Source organism: Helianthus annuus, chromosome 9, assembly GCF_002127325.2.
Source record: "Helianthus annuus cultivar XRQ/B chromosome 9, HanXRQr2.0-SUNRISE, whole genome shotgun sequence".
Classification (NCBI taxonomy): Eukaryota; Viridiplantae; Streptophyta; class Magnoliopsida; order Asterales; family Asteraceae; genus Helianthus; species Helianthus annuus.
In genome coordinates this window covers 63,075,939-63,095,894 of record NC_035441.2, presented here as the reverse complement: position 1 = coordinate 63,095,894, position 19,956 = coordinate 63,075,939, and the positions used below count along the sequence as shown (strand labels likewise).

General features: G+C 35.5%; 1 protein-coding gene across 2 annotated transcripts; it reads left to right on the top strand.

The window, feature by feature from the left end:
• Window positions 1–7,177: 7,177 nt before the first annotated feature.
• LOC110877641 (probable protein phosphatase 2C 59) lies at window positions 7,178–9,356 on the top strand. Of its 2 annotated transcripts, XM_022125804.2 has the most exons (3): window positions 7,178–7,332; window positions 7,415–7,463; window positions 8,207–9,356. In XM_022125804.2, the coding sequence occupies exon 3, from the start codon at window positions 8,232–8,234 to the stop codon at window positions 9,102–9,104; it is 873 nt and encodes a 290-aa protein (XP_021981496.1). In that variant the 5' UTR covers window positions 7,178–7,332; window positions 7,415–7,463; window positions 8,207–8,231; the 3' UTR covers window positions 9,105–9,356. The 2 variants fall into 2 exon arrangements, with proteins under 2 accessions (XP_021981496.1, XP_035833309.1); XM_035977416.1 differs by lacking the exon at window positions 7,415–7,463 and having other exon boundaries at window positions 7,182–7,332.
• Window positions 9,357–19,956: the final 10,600 nt, after the last annotated feature.

The following is a 19,956-nucleotide window of genomic DNA, read 5'->3' as shown; positions in this document are numbered from 1 at the left end:
GTAATCACCAAAATACAGCCGGTATGTGGGGTTTTGTATACATTACTTATTTCCCGTCACACTTGGACAACGAGTTAGCCAAGGGGTGATCTGACCACAGTCACAGACACCATTTGGACAACGAGATAGCCAATGGGTAGTCGAGTGACAAGTACTGTGGGTAGTTGGTTTGAAATCAGAAACATTGTAATTCCCCTTAATACTGTAAATTATAACAAACGAGTCGTTTTAGTAAACTGAATGATTCACTCAGTATTTCCCGCTGACAAAACCTTTTTCAAACATGTTTCAGGTGATCTGATGTGAGCAAGGAAAAGTGCCGTGGAGCACTCTCAGCTTAGAAAAGTGGCTCAATGTAAATAAATAAAATGAACATGTTTTGAAAATAAAGATTTCCCTGGGAAATCACATTATTGTAAAATACGGGAATTTATCCCTAAGTTATGAAACGAGCAGTTTAAATTATTGAAAGATCCTGTTTTAAAAAGACTTCCGTTGTCGCCTAAATTAAATACCACGGGATTCCTGTCCCGCGGCTCCTGAAACGGGTCAAACCGGGTCGGGGCCCGTGACACGCACGCACACTACATTTCTCCATTTTTCTTGATGATTCTGGTACGTTTTAGGCTAGATTCTTGTACTTTCTTGATCTACACTTCATTCTCTACACGATTCACCTTTGAAATCATAGTTTTCACTATGAAATCTCTTGGATCTGAGTTCTTGAGGATGATGTCATCATGGTGGTTGTACAAACTGACTATATGATGTCATTCCTGGCAAAATCCAGCTCGGATCTAAGAAATTTCATGTGTTTTGCACCGAATCTAAGCTAAATCTAGGATTTCATAAATAAAACCTAAGTTTTCTTTATCTTTTCCTCAAACTTTTACTTTAAACGGTGGAAATCCGGGAATAAACGGACTGTGGACTCGATGTGTAGTCTAGAGTAGGTTTGAGAACGGATTGTTGCTGGAGAAGACGACTTTGGAACGGATTCTGACATAAATCGTTATAAACAGATGACTGACCGGACAGGGGTAATCCCCATCCGATCAGGACGGCTGCAAGATGATGAGTTTACCATTGTCTTAATACGTCCCGTGCCGTCATCGTTAGTCAAGAAACTTAGAAATTTTATAAAATTACAAAAGAAACAAGGATCACTCGATCGAGTGGCAATCCCATTGGATAACCATCCGATCGAACAACCACCCGATCGGGTAACAGTTGTCTAGCTAACTTAAATACTTGAGACTTTGAAACTATTCAACACTTAGAAACTCTCTTCGAAAACTTGGAACCTTGGGAAAACCCAATCGAGTGGCAACCTGATCGAGCAGCCATCCGACCGAGGTAACCAACGAACTTAATCAATTTGAAACTTGAATACTTGGATAGGGTGGCCACCCGATCGAGTGGCAACATCCGATCCAGTGACTGATCCGGCACTTTGCGCAATCTCGTTATTCTGCCCGACTCTTATCTGTTGTAATCTAACCAGGCTAATTCTAAAAAGAGCTCCCTTTGATCCAATAACAGTCTATACTGTTAAGCAATCACTGTGAGTATACTCGATCCCTTTTTATCTTAAAGTTTGGGATGTAACATATATTCTATAAACTACGATACTTGAAACTTTTTGAATCTAAACTCTATCCTACGTGTATGTGACACTTGTGATTCTTGATTCTTGATTCTTTGTGCTATGTGACGTTTAATCCAGAGTGTCTAGTTCCGCCTTAACAATAATAGCGCTATAGGAGATGCACCTCTCCCATTATTCTCGGGGGTATTGTTAGGAGGATTCTAGTTTACCTTGAGTCTTGGGTAAATACCAAAGCATCGGGATACTTGGGCTATCACTGCGTGGACTGCGACACTAGCATGGCTGAAACTATTCTTATACTTACGCTGTGGATATGAGTTGTTTTTAGTCTATTATGCTATTATTCAAACTTGTATGCTCGCCAATACTTTGTATTGATATTTTAATACATGTTGTAGGCTGATAGGACGCTACGAGATATAATGGAATCAAGCTAGGGCGATGCCTAGAAACGTCACGTAGTTAATCTAGAAACTCTAAGACAATATTTGTTGATGATGTAATTTGATACTTATTGTGATGATTGTATGGTTTAGATAATGCATGAAATCAATTTAATTACTATCAAAATATCTAATGTTGTGGAATCTCAAGAGCAATCTGAACGCTTAGTGCTCGCACCCCGATGTTTCCGCCATCGGTTGGGGTGTGACAAGAGGACTGCTTATGACAATGATAATCGCGATGTTGATGTGAACGGTGGCCGGAGTGGTGGTGGTGACGAGATTTGAGGTGGTGGCGGCAGGATGAGGTGGTGGTGGCAAGATGTGGTGGTGAGGGTTTTAGGGTTGGGAAATTGGGGAAGATGAAGTGAATATGCAATTTTTTGGTTTTATTTATTATACATTTAAAGAAAAGCATGAATTGACCAAAATACCCTTAAGTGAATAAACTTAAAAAAAAAAATTTAATCTGGTTAGTGTTAAAGGACGTAGAGTGTAACGAGTTTTGCAAATAAAGGATTGTGACTGTAATTATTGAAGTTAAAGGTTATCCGTTGCAATTCGGTACAAACATAAAGGAAGAAAAGTGTAATTTACCATATTACAAAAAAAATGATTATTATTTACATGTATTTAGGAGTGTAATTTGATATCTATAGCATATTTAAAGGTTGATTACCATGTTAATGAACTAATATTGTACTTCGTTGAAATTTAAAACTTATTTGTGTTGTTGAACTTGATTTTGGCTTGTAATGTATTAGATTGAACTTATTTTGGATATGTTCTTTTGAACTATTGAATAATATTTTAGACTACTGAATTATGAGTGCAATGTATTAATTTTTCTTTTTAAAATCGAGTCAAACCAAACCGAGCCGAGCCAGCTCTGTTTAAAACTAAGTTAAGCCCGAGCTTAGATTTATGCTTGGTTTCAAATCCAAACCGAGCCCGAGCTTGACCTTGACCTGGCTCGACTCAGCTCAGCTCATGAACACCCACTAGAGTTTTATTCCTCCTTTTGGTGTTTCCGCTTCTACTGTCTTTTTTCGCCATAATTGTATCCAATGTACCAATCTATGTCATTTTTGACCATAACTGTATCCGATGTACCAATCTATGCAGTCGTAATTTCTATAATAGCTTCCATGAAATCAACCTGACCTGCAACTTGGATTGGGAATATACGTCCGTGAATTACTTCCTGCATTTCGTCATATATCGACAAGATCTCTTCTAGTAAAAATGTTGATATCTTACAAGTAATTTCATTTACCTCTACAAATTACTTATGAGGTTTGAAAACTATTGTAAATCACTTGTAGCAGCAATGTTGTTCGGTTATCTCATATTTCATTATAAATTTCTTAAATGAATAAGGATTTACGGTTGCCATGGAAAGAAACTTACAACTCTAATGTCATTTTTAACATCCGACCAATATTGTCATTTTTGCCCACTAGAAACTCACAAATTTGCTTTTTATCACCCGGGTGGAGACTTCCAAAGATGTTCCCCATCCTTTGGGTAGCCTCGCCTCAGTATTCTAAATATGGAGTTTTCATCACATACAACCAGTACACCTAAAATGTGGTAGTGGTATTTGAGGTTTGATATTCCTTATGCTCTAGTATCCTAATATCCCTCATATGAACATAATAAAATAATGTGAGAATTTCCAAAGGTGTCACGTATTATCACTAACCAAATTTATCTTACTTAATGAATACACGTACAATGTTGGATCTTTTTATTCTAGAAACACATGTATCATGAATCCTATTTGCCAATTTTACCAACTTTTATCTAGCTTCGCCCATGTACACTCTTTTAGATTTTCAAGATTACTTGTTTGATGCTCTATAAATTGCTTTATAGAATAAATTGTGTGTACAAGTTCTATTCACATAGTTTCTACAATCTTTGGATTAGTTGATGACAACAAAGAACTAATATGAACTAAAAATAGTAAATGTTAATAAGTATATTCGTTAGGGTTAAAAATAAACACATACAAGCAAGTCTTGAATTCATGTGCATTATTTGGAAGGAAACTAGGTTACCATAACTTCACAAGATTAACATGTATTTGAATAAGGTATGTAATATTTGTTGTCTTCTAGTTTGCTAAGCTTGGCAACTATGAACAATGAGTCAAATATGTATGTCGTTAAAATAAGATACGATCATATGACCAATATCTATTAATATCTATTAATGAAAACATCTTTAAAATGTTAATCTAAATCAATTTTGACTATAATATCTTAAAGATTTTGCCAAATAGTTGTTAGATGCTCCCCACAATTATTTACAAAACGACTAAACTATACAAATACTTGTCAGATGTTCATGTGCCAAACCTTCAACTAACTTTAAATCATGAAAACAACTTGTCCTCTTGCATATTAGCCTAAATATAATATGCCACAAACATCTATAAGATTGTTTTTATATCCTTCGATCACAAAGTGTTTATATAGTTTAAATGTTGTATAATCAATTATATAGAATACAAGTTCCGTGCTTTATAAAGTGTTTTTATGGATTCTATTTTCTTTTCTAACTTATGTTCACCTATATGCTACATTTTCTAGAGTAGGAATTTGAGCTTTGATGACAACAAGAACTTATAGGAACTAAAAAGAGTAGACGCTTCTTTAGTATATTCATTGGAGTAATAAATAAACACATATAAGTAATGCTTAAATTTATGTGTTCAATTTGGAAGGTAACTAGGTTATTAAAATTTTCTAGACATACTCACCATTGTTCTAATATGCTAAATATGACAACTACAAACGATAGTCGAATCTCCATGCCATAAAGATATGATCATATAATCAATATTGGACAATTATAACAATTATTTCTATTGCTATTCTTTTTTTTAACAACAAATTTGGATCACTGAACCACTGGAGTGTCATTGTGCCATCAATGGAACCACCCGATCATATTCATCTCCGCTACCCTCTTGTGGGAATCGAACCGAAGACCTAATGATCTCTAAGCCTTATCCCATCTCCAAGATGCCACTAGGCTATAATGCCATAGGGTTTCTATTGTCAATCCAAATCAAATTTCCCCATAATACGTCTATGATTTTGCTAATTAATTAGTCGTTAGATGCTCTTCAAAGTTTTATTGAAAACAACTGAATGATACAAGAACTCATTAAATGTTCATGTGCCAAACATACAACTAACATCAATCAAGAAAACGTTTCATTTCATTACATGTTTGCCTTAATCTTATACACCGCCGTTTGTAAGGTTTTGTTAAATTCTTTACAAATTGTATGATTAGTAAGAATATTGTATGATTATTTCTTATTTTCTAGAGTACACGGTTGATGCTTTATAAGTGCTTAATGGACCATTTTGTACTTTTATAACCTAATTTCTACATTTTCTAGAGCATGAATCTGGTCGTCGATGACAACGATGAACATGTGGGAACTAAAAAAAGTAGGCACTTATTTAGTATATTCGTTGGAGTAAACAACAAAATGTATAAATTAAGTCGTGAATTCATCTGCTGGATCTGGAAGGCAACTAGGTTACGATAACCTCAGAAGATTAACATATATATGAACAGGCAACTAGGTTACGACAACTTCACAAGATTAATATATATTTGAATAGCAGAGATAAGATTTAAATTGTCTTGGCAAATCTTAAAGGTACTTAATATTATCTATCTTACAATTTTTCTAAATCTAACAATTATAAACGATGAGTCGAATCTTCATGCCATGAACATACATTCATATAAGAAAACAATTATTTCGGTAGTCAATATAAATCATATTTCACCTTTATACTCTAAGTTTTCGCTATAGATGCTCCACATAGTCGTTTAGAGAATGGTTAAACAATACAAAAACTCGTCAAATGTTCATGTGTCAAACATACATGAAATGTCAGATCACGAACATGTCTCATTCTATCGCATGTTTACCTTAATCCAATACACCACCAACATCTGTAAGCTTTTGTTAGACACTCCTTAGATGCTTTACAACGTGTTTATAGATTTCAAGTACGATATGATTATTGTGCTAATTGTATGAATATGCTTATTCTAGAATATCATTTGGTAAGTGTTTTATGGACTTTTATGTATTGAACTTCTATTAACCTAATTTCTACATATTCCAGAGGAGAAATTTGATCTTCGATGACAATGAAGAACATGTAGGAGTAGACGCTTCTTCTGTATATTCGTTGGAGTAAAAAAAATGGGTATAAAGTAAGTCTTGAATTCTATTGCTCGATTTGGAAGGTAACTAGGTTATGACAACTTCACAAGATCAACTTCTATTAGATGGGGATGAGATAAGTTATAAACTTTCTTGACAAAACCTTAGGGTACTTAATATTAGCTATCTTTTTTATTTTGCTAAATCTACCAACTATAAACGATGAGTCGAATCATCATGTCATAAAGCTGCATTCATATAACCAATATCAGATCACAAAAACTATCCCTAGTCTAAATTATATTTCAGCATTATACCTTAAAGGTTTTGCTAAATACTCGTTGAATGCTTCATACAGTAATCCAGAAAACAGCTAAACAATACAAAACACACGTCCATCATCAAATCATGAAAACAACTCATTCTATCGCACGTCAACGTTAACCTAAATACACCACCAACACCTACTAGACATCATTAGATCCTTCGTAGATCCTTTAGAATGTGTTTATACACTTCGAATTCGATACGATGTCCCTATTTATACGACCAACATCAAATCACGAAAAACAACTCATTCTATCGCATGTCAGTGTTAACCTAATACACCACCAACACCTACTAGACATCGTTAGATCCTTCGTATATCCTTTACAACGTGTTTATACACTTCGAATTCGATACGATGTCCCTATTTATACGACCAACATCAAATCACGAAATCAACTCATTCTATCGCACATCAACGTTAACCTAATACACCATCAACACCTACTAGACATCGCTAGATCCTTCGTAGATCCTTTAGAACATGTTTATACACTTCGAATTCGATATCATGTCCCTATTTAAAAACTTATCACAAGCACAAGGTCTAATCAAAACAATTACTTAACTAGAAGGACCAAACATGGTGGATCTTGCTTGCTCCCCTCCCTCTTCATACTTTATAATATGAGAAGACGAGCAAAAGCAAAAGTCAAAATGTCAACTTTTTGACCTAGCTCCAGATATATCATCAATTGCATCTTCTTGAATCTAATCAATTCAGATCTCAACACCGTTAGGTTACACAGGTAACAAATTTGTATATAGACCGATTATTGTTCATATATTTTTTCTAGGGTTATCGCATCAATTTCCGATCTTCTTTTTCAGATTTTCGCTGATTGATCGGCGTCGAAGTTGCAATTTTGTATCATAATAGGTGAATTCAATTCGAATTTGTTATGTGTTTATACGTTTTTTGTTGAATTTGTGTACTGATTTGGTGTACGGAAAGTGAATCTTGTCGTGTTGTTGATGATTTGTTGTGATTTTGACTTTTTTGGATGTTGATTTAGCCCTAATTATTTGATCTGATCTTTTTTTATTGTTAATATTGGTTCTAGAATGGTTCTTTTTAGTTGTTTGATTTTAGGGCTTTTTGAATGCATAGATAATATGATGTTTGAGTTTTAAAGATTTTGTCAGAATAATTAGGGTTGTTCAAATAGCTCGAAGTTTTTTTTAAGATCGGTTTGTTTACAAACCGATCCAACTCGGCTCGGATCATTTTTAAACCAAGCTGAGCTCGACTCGGCTCGGCTCGTTTACAAACTAAGCTTGGCTCGGCTCGGCTCTTTACAAACCAATCTGAACACGAGCTGACCCTGGCTCGGCTTGGCATGGTTTGAAGCTCGCTCGAAAAAAAAAACTCTTTCAAAATTGGTTTTTTCACAAATCGAGCCAGCTCAACTTGGCTTGTTCACAAACCAACCCACCTCGGCTCGGCTCAGCTCGCTTACAAACGGATCTGAGCACGAGCTGACCTTGGCTCAGGTTGGTTTGGTTGACTTGGCTAGTGAACAACTCTAGTTTGAATGAGTTTTTGATGAAATCCAAAGTTGAAATTTAGCAATTTGATTCGGTTTTTTATGTTATCCTTTGAAATTGATCTTATTTTTATAGGGGAGTTAATTCATTGTTGGTGGATATGGGGTATTTGAGTTCAGTTTCATCGGCCAGCATGGGTCAACCGAATGGTGATTCGCCTGTTAGTGGTGGTGGTCTGAGTGAAGACTCAAAGTTCAGCTACGGGTTTGCAAGTTCTCCAGGAAAAAGATCTTCGATGGAGGATTTCTACGAGGCAAGAATCGATAGCGTAGATGGTGAAACGATTGGTTTGTTTGGAGTGTTTGATGGTCATGGTGGAGCTCGAGCTGCAGAGTACGTCAAGCAACATCTTTTCAGTAATCTCATCAAGCATCCGAAGTTCATATCTGACACCAAAGCGGCAATATCGGACGCGTACAGTCATACAGATACCGAGTTTCTGAAATCAGAGAACAATCAGAACCGTGATGCTGGATCAACTGCTTCAACCGCTATTCTTGTCGGTGACCGTTTGCTCGTTGCAAACGTCGGTGACTCACGCGCTGTTATTTGCAGGGGTGGTAAAGCCTTTGCTGTTTCCCGTGACCATAAGCCGGATCAAAGTGATGAACGACAACGTATTGAGGATGCTGGTGGTTTTGTCATGTGGGCTGGGACTTGGAGAGTCGGTGGTGTTCTTGCTGTTTCCCGTGCGTTCGGTGATAAACTTTTGAAGCAATACGTTGTGGCGGATCCGGAGATTCAAGAGGAAAAGGTTGATAACTCACTTGAGTTTCTAATTCTCGCAAGTGATGGGCTCTGGGATGTTGTAACCAACGATGAGGCCGTTGCAATGGCGATACCAATTGACAGCCCAGAAGAAGCAGCAAAAAGGCTGATGCAGGAGGCGTCTCAGAGAGGTAGTGCGGATAATATAACAGTAGTTGTCGTTCGTTTCTTGGATAATGAAGCTAGTGGCTCGAGTTCCCATTGAAATACAAGTGTTATTTGCGTTTATGGACTGTGTTTTGAGTTGCTGCAAGTGTTTACTGACCAACTTTCATATGTTACTTTCGCGGTTGCTTAAGTTTGTTTTAGGGTCTGAGTTTCCCGTGCGTCGAAAACATAATAAATGTAACGAGGATTGTTTATTTATATCTGTTTATGTAATATGTAATGCAAAGTGTGAAAAAGAAAATACCTTTGGACTCTAATTTGTATGTTTACAGAACATGGTTATGCATCATCTTATTGTGCAGAAAAATGTTACAGGTTGGTGATGAGATTGAAGCCAAAGATGTAGTTTGGTTCACCTCTATCTACACTATCCACTATGGAATACCGTAAAGAATATTTAACACTGTAAATTTATGAATAGCCAGTAACTAAGAGCACCTTGTACCTTCAACCCGTGTTCGTGGATGAAGCCTGTGTGGAGGAGGTAAGAGATGTTGTGGTTAATGTGGTGAAGTTGAACCGTTATGAGAGCATGTGGAGGAGAGGAAGAGGGGTGCGTTTGTATTGTCCGTCTGGGCAGGAGGAGGAGGAGGAGGAGAGGAAGAGGGGTGCGTGTGGCCGTGTGTATTGTCTGGCTGCGTGCCCTCATCGATGTAGAGTCCCATCGGAGACGCTCTAAGCGGTTACCATATATATTTGTGTGCAACTAAATCACAAGCGTGTCGTTTTCAGAAACTTTACCTAGCTTTTTCATGTTTAGAAACTTTACCTAGCTTTTTCATGTTAATTGTAATTTTGTAAATAGTTATAGATATATAGAGAATGTATATTTAAGAAAAGTTAGTTTTTTTTTCTTTTATTATTTATCTCTAGTATTTTAATATATGTATTAATTAACTTTTATGTATTCTTATGTGAGTCTGTAATATATGTTTTAATTAACTTTTATGTATTCTTATGTGAGTCTGTGTATATAAGTACGTAACTAGAAAAAAATAGTAATACAATAAAATAAAATAAAAAGCTAGTGTAGAAAATATTAATTAACGCTGATCTAAAAGATATTTAGGGGCTGTCTGGTAGCCTCTTAATAACCATTCAGATGCTACTTCTTAATGGTTTAAAACCTCTGAATGAATAAGAGGTAACCTAAAGTCTGAATGGTTAAGAGGTAACCTCTGAATGGTAAATTATCACATGTCACATTCTTCTACCTTCTCATTGGTAAAATTCTTAATGGTTCCATTAAGAGGTAGCCTCTTAATGACCATTCAGAGGCTACCAAACAACCCCTTATACTTGTTAATGAACATATTTTAACAATTTTTTTTACCATAAATAAACACCAATTGATGCGCTAAATTACGTCATATTCCATTTTTAGCTTTCATCAATTTTTGGGTTGATGAGTTTATGACTCAAGGTGAGCTCAGAAGTGTCATGTTATTTATATCAAGGGTAGTTTGGTGGTACACTTTAATAGAGTTGATAAGTTTATGACTTAAGGTCACCTTAGAAGCATCATGCTATTTATACCAAGGGTGGTTTGGTGTTACACTTTAATATTCATTACGTTGATAGATAAACATTGACGATCAAAATGCTCACATATAAAGTTAATGAAATTTTAGGTCGGCGAAGGTTGCACAAAATTTAATGAACATGATGTCAACCCTATCACTGTACGTAGTGGTTTAACTTAAAAGTATAAAAAATTCTGTTATATATTATATAAGCAGTGAGGTTTAACTAAACTACATTTTCACAAAAAGTGTAGTGATTTAAGTAGTAAACTAAATAAAAGAAAAAAGAAAAAATAAATGTGTGTGCACGTGATTGGTGGAAGGTCTTGAAAAATGGGCTTACGCCCCATTTGGCGCTGCCTTGGAATGGCAAGGCTTTTGTTACTGATGTGGAAGTTACGCTACACCACTACGGTTAGACTAGTGGGTATGGGAGACGGCCAAGGCCGGCCAGGCACGGCGCCACCCCGGAACACCGACCCCTTGGCCCGTCCCCGTCTTCTCCGTCTGATTTTGGACGATCTCGCCGGCCCACTCCATCACACACATACCTATACATACATACCCACTAGTCTAACCGTAGTGGTGTAGGGATCCTGCGGAAAGTGTGTTTTTCCTAGAAAGTGTAGGAAGTGATCTGGGCCATTAGATGAGTGTGTTTAATGGCTTAGATCAAATTGATGGCATTTTCGTAATATCTAAGTTATATAATTAGAGACTTTTAATATAGTGAGGGTATTTTGGTAATTGGAAATGTTTTAAATCAATTAAGAAACTGTCATATCAATAACCAATCCCTAAATTCATACGATTTCCCCCCCCCCTCTCTCTCTCTCTCTCTCCCCCTCTCTAAACCCACCTCCAAAAACCTCAAAACGGTGATGGCCGCAACACACAGTGGAGGAGGGATTTTGTGGGGTTAGGTGGCGGCGCAGGATGGCGCTGTGGTGGTGGTGCTCAGCGACCAGAAGGGGGTAGGCAGAGAGGAGCGGCTGGGGTGACGCCGCCGCCGACGATCAATCAAGGTTTCCGGCGAGCTCTTTTCGAATCCAGGTCAGTCTCATTTAACTCTAGGTTACCCGATTCACTTCCGTATCTTCGTTGTATGATTTAAGGTTGATGTGTTTTACCACTTTAAGGTTGATGTGTTTTACCATTTTAAGGTTGATGATGACAGTGTGTTTTAAAATGACATCTGAATATGTTGATGATGACAGTGTGTTTTAAGGTTTATGTGTTTTACCATTTTAATGTTGATGATGACAGTGTGTTGAAGATGAAGACACTGGGTTGTGTTGAAGACGAAGACACTGACAGTGTGTCCAGCAATCTGCTTGCTGTTAAAACACAATGTCAAGAAATCTGCTTGTTGTTAAAACATTCTGTTATATATTATATAAGCAGTGAGGTTTAACTAAACTACATTTTCACAAAAGTGTAGTGATTTAAGTAGTAAACTAAATAAAAGAAAAAAGAAAAAATAAATGTGTGTGCACGTGATTGGTGGAAGGTCTTGAAAAATGGGCTTACGCCCCATTTGGCGCTGCCTTGGAATGGCAAGGCTTTTGTTACCGATGTGGAAGGGACGCTACACCACTACGGTTAGACTAGTGGGTATGGGAGACGGCCAAGGCCGGCCAGGCACGGCGCCACCCCGGAACACCGACCCCTTGGCCCGTCCCCGTCTTCTCCGTCTGATTTTGGACGATCTCGCCGGCCCACTCCATCACACACATACCTATACATACATACCCACTAGTCTAACCGTAGTGGTGTAGGGATCCTGCGGAAAGTGTGTTTTTCCTAGAAAGTGTAGGAAGTGATCTGGGCCATTAGATGAGTGTGTTTAATGGCTTAGATCAAATTGATGGCATTTTCGTAATATCTGAGTTATATAATTAGAGACTTTTAATATAGTGAGGGTATTTTGGTAATTGGAAATGTTTTAAATCAATTAAGAAACTGTCATATCAATAACCAATCCCTAAATTCATGCGATTTCCCCTCTTTCTCTCTCTCTCTCTCTCTCTCTCCCTCTCTAAACCCACCTCCAAAAACCTCAAAACGGTGATGGCCGCAACACACAGTGGAGGAGGGATTTTGTGGGGTTAGGTGGCGGCGCAGGATGGCGCTGTGGTGGTGGTGCTCAGCGACCAGAAGGGGGTAGGCAGAGAGGAGCGGCTGGGGTGACGCCGCCGCCGACGATCAGTCAAGGTTTCCAGCGAGCTCTTTTTGAATCCAGGTCAGTCTCATTTAACTCTAGGTTACCCGATTCACTTCCGTATCTTTGTTGTATGATTTAAGGTTGATGTGTTTTACCACTTTAAGGTTGATGTGTTTCACCATTTTAAGGTTGATGATGACAGTGTGTTTTAAAATGACATCTGAATATGTTGATGATGATAGTGTGTTTTAAGGTTTATGTGTTTTACCATTTTAATGTTAATGATGAAAGTGTGTTGAAGACGAAGACACTGGGTTGTGTTGAAGACGAAGACACTGAAAGTGTGTCCAGCAATCTGCTTGCTGTTAAAACACAATGTCAAGAAATCTGCTTGTTGTTAAAACACAATGTCCAGCAATCTGCTTGTTGTTAAAACACATCGTCAAGGAAATCTGCTTGTTGCATAGCGACTTTTGTGACCTTGGTTGTTAGTGTAGGAGAGGGTAATGATAATGATAAAAGTATAAAAAAAATTATTTAATTGATAAAGAAAGAGAAAATGCATTGTTTTTTTAGCATAAGGGAGTTAATATTCACACAATCCTCTCTATCTCTCTCTCTATATATACATATATATAGAGAGATAGAGTGAAAGTGGATGTGAAAATAAGATTTAGGGGTGTGAGAATAGTGAAAGTCTTAGTATAATTATAGAGATAAGGAAAGGGCTATGAATGCCCTTATGTGTATTAATTTTTTGGGGTTACTTTGTAGAATAGTAACCAAGTTTTAAAAGTGTTCCAATTAGGTCACTCAAGTTCCAAAAGTGTTCCAATCAGGTCACTCAACATTCATTTTTCATTAAAATTAAGGGTTTTTTCATCCATTTCATAAGTAACCATGGTGATGTGGATTTTTGTTTCTTTTTTCCCTTTTATTTGATGCTAACTTTGAGTGATGACGTGAATTGTAACTTTTTTTTTAATTTTTAATGAAATTAAAGTGTTTTTATTTTTAATAAATATAATTTCATATATTAAAATGATCCGACCCCAACATCTTATTCTTCATTTTTTTCTTGACACATAGAAAAAAAGACATGACTCGATTTGAATGTTAAGTTATCTAATTGGGACAAAAACGATACGAGTGACCTAATTAGAACACTTTTGAAAATTGGTTACTATTCTGTGACATATTCCCTAATTTTTTTTTTGAAACTTATGTGTAATAATTGACATACTAGTGGCTAAGCTAGTCCAGTAACTTAGGGGTATCCAAAAAAGGTTTTTTACCGTGCAATAATACAATAATAAAAAACGATAATACATAAAGTAAAACAAATACCCAATAAATTTGTGTTGTAGAACCTGATAATAAATAAAATAAAACAAAAACCTATCACAAGGATCCGAAGAAAGATCATTCAAATCGAGAATGTCTTGTGTTGTAGGAATTGAAGTTGTAGGATTACTTGGACCAATATTAACATTTTCTTGCATATTATCATTCGTAGCATTCAGACTTGCATTAATGTCATCATTTGCTTGCATATTATCATTTGTAGCATTAAGACTTGTATCAGTGTCATCATTTGCTTGAATATTATCATTGGCAACATTCAGACTTGTATCATTAGCAACCCAATTTTCATCAATTTGCTCAAATTTTCTTTTGAAAAAGTTCCCAATTAGAGATTGTTTTTTTAGATTGTGGTTTCATCTTCGCTTCAAGGAATCGACTTTCAACTTCAAATCAAAGAATTCAACTCCCTAGTTTAACACCAAAAATAGAAAAGTACAAGTTTTTGAAAATTTTAACTTATCTAAACATTTTAAGTCTTAACTGTTGATTATATCTTTAAACATGGGTCAAAAATAAAGAACCCTAATCATGTTTATTCAATCATAACGTAAATATAGATGCCAAGTTAGAGGTACTTACTTGTAGGGATGATTATCTTTGAGGATAAAGATGAAGTCATGATTCCCGTTATGGTACCTTGTGTTGATGAATCACACTAGAGAGAATTTTTAGTGTTGGTGTTCTACAAGAGTTTTTTTATCACCATTTATTATCAATATATAAAGATCAATGATTAATGGTCATGAATAGTGATCCGTTATAAAAACTCTATGTATTCTCTATTAATGGTACCTAAAGGGAAGTCATAATTGCCCCTTTAACTAATCAATATTTACAATTACTACCATCAAGTAATTGTCGGGGACTAGTTATGTCATATTGGTAATGTTACCAAATGATCTGTAAGGCCACATCAACGGGTTATTTCTAACATTCTCCCACTTGACCGAGTGATCATTTGTGATAAGTATAAGTAAGTTTGGTCAAGTTAAAACATTAATCAATGTTTCAAATTGAAATTGCAACAGAAAAATACTGTCATTGAGTTATTGCCAACTCAAGACCCCCATTAATCATGTTATAACCCCAAATCAAAACATACGTAAATTTAAGACCAAAATGACTGAGGTAAGCCCTTTAATTAATTTGTATAATTATTGTCTATACGTCATTAGGTGCACATATACGTATTTATAGACAAACAAATTTAAATAATTAAGGAAATTTAATAATAACTAATCATTCATATGTACGATATGCTATTATGTAAGGCCTTTAGTAAAACCCGTCTTTATTATGAGCTCTTAAAAAAACTTTGGGTGTAGACCTAAGTTATCGGATCCGCAAGCATATCATGAATGTAAATGTATTCGATACAAATATTTAGTTTCCTCTTCTTGTTCCTAAACGAACAATAATTTTGTATCAAAGTTTAATGCAGCACCTCTCGAACTGTTACTGTTCGAGGAAATAAGGTAGCTGACTTTTCACAGTAAGTCTTCAATATAGTATTTATATGGAGTTAATAAGTTTATGAGTCCACTGATAAAATTTCAACAACATTTAGTGACAATTGCGTTGTTAATTAACAACATATTATGTCATTATAATTTAGGTTGTTGTTAATAGTTTCTTATGACTCCTCCATGAGATAGATTTGTCCGCAGACATAAGGATTACCCTAAATTGACTTTTAGTTTCTTTTGAACATCATAAAATAAAGGTAAGAATAAGCAACCTCTTCTTATAGTCTTTCTCGTTTCTTAAAGATATTGTAAGATGCATCACAATAATCTAGAGTGGTCTAGTGTTCAGCAACGTCTAAACGAGTATAGAGTTGAACCTATATAAGGCTTCCAATTAATGAAGCATAAGAAAATAATCTCATTTATCCTTTTATCATTTAAAGGAAAGCAATATTGTTTGTTACACATGTAAGAGCCCGCTTTAAAGTAAAGCTTATGGGACCAAACTAATGTCCCGTTGGGTCAATCTCTGTATATTTTGATATCTCTAACGTGAGTGGTATCTCCAAGATTCATTATATCAAAATATGTGTGAGAAATTATTCGAATTGTGTAACATATACTTATCAAAAGAATGCGATCACTATAAGGACAAGTTTGCATTAGTTGCTCCCACTCATCTTGAGGTAGTTACATAAATACACTTAACTCTTGATGAAAAGATGCTTGCTTCAACCTATACATGGAAGTTATTGACATACAAAGTAAGTGTTCTTGACCTTCAGTTTAGAACTTTCAGGTTGTTTTATGGACATTTAAGTCTTTGTTTAGGGAAAGTTGTTTTAATGTTCATGTAATGTAGCTCTAAATGATTATAAGCCACTAGAACAACAATGATCCTCAAAAAAAAAATTTGTTAGAAAAGTAAGATGATTCTTTGATAAATAATCCTCTTCTGAGCATAACCTTTAACAATCAATCATGCTTTTAGTGTCTTAACATTTGCATTTGGATTTAGGTAGTTCAACCAAATCCCAAATGTTATTTTGATACATAAAATCAAATTTGCTAATAACAATTTTTTATTCCTTTTAGAAAATTGATTGATGCTAATGGCTTAATTAGAAGAGGTAGGATCAGTATACTTTCTAATATCCATTTCAACTTCAGTCAGGGAAGATACATAATCATCAAAGTTAGTAGGCTTTTAAACCTAGATGACCTCCTTAGTTGATTATTAGGTTTTATAAAGAGTTTCAGTTTTATGGATTAACTCTTGATTAAGTTGCTATCACTTTCAAGATTCTAAGTGTGTAAGAGTTGGTGTAGTATGGTGTGCAAGAGGTGTAATCGGAGTAAAATTTAATAGGTCTCTTCCCCTCGCCTCTTGCACTTCTGGCAAGTCCTGATAAGGACTTTTACTGCTCCCACTGACTTTGAAATCTTTAACAATTTAGCATGCTTATGATCAACATTAGAAGACCAATAAATTCTAATAGAGAAACAAGTTAATGATGTTACTCATTGTAGTTTCTCTATTTGAGGATTACAATTTTGGCTAGAAATCTGAGTGTGCCCACGTTTAAGCAACAATGAAAATTTTGTTAGAGTAGCAGTATATTCTTAAAGAGAAAAGTTGTGAAGGAGCAATGTCTTATACAAGAGGTGTAAATTGAGGTAATAACAAGTTTTCACTCCCCTACCTCTTGCAACTCTCGCAAATTAAGATTAAGACACTTAATGCTCCCACTAACCTTTTAGATCTGTAGGAATGCTACAAGTTTCAATGATGTATGTGCTGTGGGAACATGTCATATATGTTAGACTTGATTTCCTTAATGTCCATATGTTATAAAAATTTTGGGGACATATTTAGAAGGAATCATAGTATATATGAATTAATTTCTTTAATACCTTTATTCATATAAGACATATTAAATACAAGTAAATATTATGATAAATGAGTTATGTCTGAATATTTCATTTTGGGATAAGTTCTAATGAAATATAACTTCTAATGGAATTTAATTTATTCCCTTAGCCATTTAAATATTAAGGCTTATAACAGATGCTAATAAGTCACTAAGAATGAGATTTGATAATATTTCATCCTTCATTAATCTAGTCATGATTTCTCATGAAATTTGGTCTTAATGGATGGAATTTGTAAGTCTCATTTTTCTTTTGTTAAATTTTCATTTTCATGATAACAAAAGGTTGTGAAAAAGTGTAGCAACATCTAGTTCTATCTTATAGGTTTTCTATCCAAATAATATGAGAGTTTAAGGTAAGAGTGACTTTGTTTTAACCATGCAAACCTCACAACTGTCATAATGCAGCTTTTATATTGATACTAAATTCTGAATAATCTACAGAATATATAAGGTATCATAAAGCCCAATTATAAACAGTTTATTATGGTTCTTATAGTCTTAACATAAAATTTTGCCACTAATTCTCATATTAATTATTTGTTGATTTCTGGTAAGTAAACGTATAGAACTAGACTCAACCCGTCATGTGTTAATTGGAATATTATCATTAGCAGACTCAAATATCATAAATATCCAACTACTTATCTTAGCCAGCTGTCTCATTGAATTATGGATAGTATCGATGTTCATGCCTAGTTAATGGCAAAAATTTGCAGTGAGACTTTCCTTTGAAGAAACTTATAGCTGGAAGTAGTACTTGTACACTATCTCTGAATCTTTAAAGTATCCTCCTTTTAGGTTTAGTGGTGGTGAGATGAACAACATCTAATTTTCCAGTTCATGCATTCCTTTTCCTGTACATATGTTGCTAATCAACACACTCATTTTCCTTTGGTACTCTTGAGTGGTATAGTTGATTCTTAAGGCAACTTATGGTATTGGTGGAAAAGTTATATGTAAAGCATCGAAAAAGTGTACTGATTTCCATGTGTAAACCTTTAAGTAACAGGTCATGGAATTGTACATCATGATGCATTCACATATGCCACTAACTTTATAGAAAGAATCTAGAATAATGCATGCGTTTAAGGAGTTATTTTGATTCTTCCAAAGAAAACAGATTAGTCTTGGGAAATTTAGAATCTGGAATAGCTCCCTTGATGGGAATAATGAAATGAGTTCTTGATTATCATAAGAGATATAATGGTTGACTTATCCCACTAGTCATGCTCTAGTTTTCTTCTGTAATACTTTTATCAGAAAAGAGCAGTAAGATTATCATATCTTAAGAAATAATCAACAATCCAACAAGAGCAAATTTTGCAGAAACTCTTTAGTTGTCACACCCCGAAATATCAGAGCTGGCGTGACTGGACCGGTATCTTCATTGCATAGCGGAAGCAATTAAGCTAAGACTTCTAGAAAATGAACGCCACTAAGTACTCGAATTTCCATGGGATCTCCTATTCCAACCGTTCCATAGTTTTGAAATTGCCACCTGAGAAAGAACATGCGAAAAAGTTAACATAAAGTTGAGCGAGTTCATAGTTTGTTTTGAAAAGATTTAAAATAAATCTTTTTGATAACCGGTTTAAAAGTTGTTGAGAAAATATAGAAAAATCATTTTCTCGGCATGATATATGAGAACTGTGAGTCTAGCCCCCGAGAGTGTTTGTGCATTGCACGAGAGAGAATGGGCCGAGCCCAAACGAACCTTTGTAAGCAGGATCAGCGCTTCCTCTTACTTAGGTATAACTTGAAAAACGTTACCAAAGTCTGTAATTCATGTATTTGTGAGTTTCCATCAAATGAATCTTATGAATATATGAAAGTTTTAGTGTTGTAAATGGGTATGTAAAGCGTCTATGAACAGGTTGATCGTTAATGTTTCGCGAGGACATTAACGTATGCGACGACATAGGAAGTACTCAACCTGTGTAGACGATTTTTAGTGTCGAATCACCTCGACTGTGTCGAATCACCTCGACTGTGTGAATCACCTCGACTGTGTCGAATTCCCTCGACTGTGTCGAATCCCCTCGGCTGTGTCACCCGTACCCATTAGAAAATCACGCACGTTTCGTAATTATACGCGCGTTTTGTAAAACGGGTATGTTTGATCGAAATCATTCGTAAACCATTTAAGTTCCTTGAAATTCATTCGCAACACGGTTTAGAAACATGAGTCTTCGTTCATCGAAAAGTTGTTTATTTTTTGCAAAACTTGCATGTCTTTCCACCCCCGAAAACATTTATAAAAATGTAAAACAGTAAAAAGTGAGGGTTATGAACTTACCTGAAGCACAAGCAAATGTAGCAAAGAAAATAGCTAAAATCAAAGTCCGTGGACGCGTGACACGACCTACTTGTATCCTAGAATTCCAAAGGCACCATGAGGTCAATGTATAAATTCTAGCATATGGTAATATGTATCAAG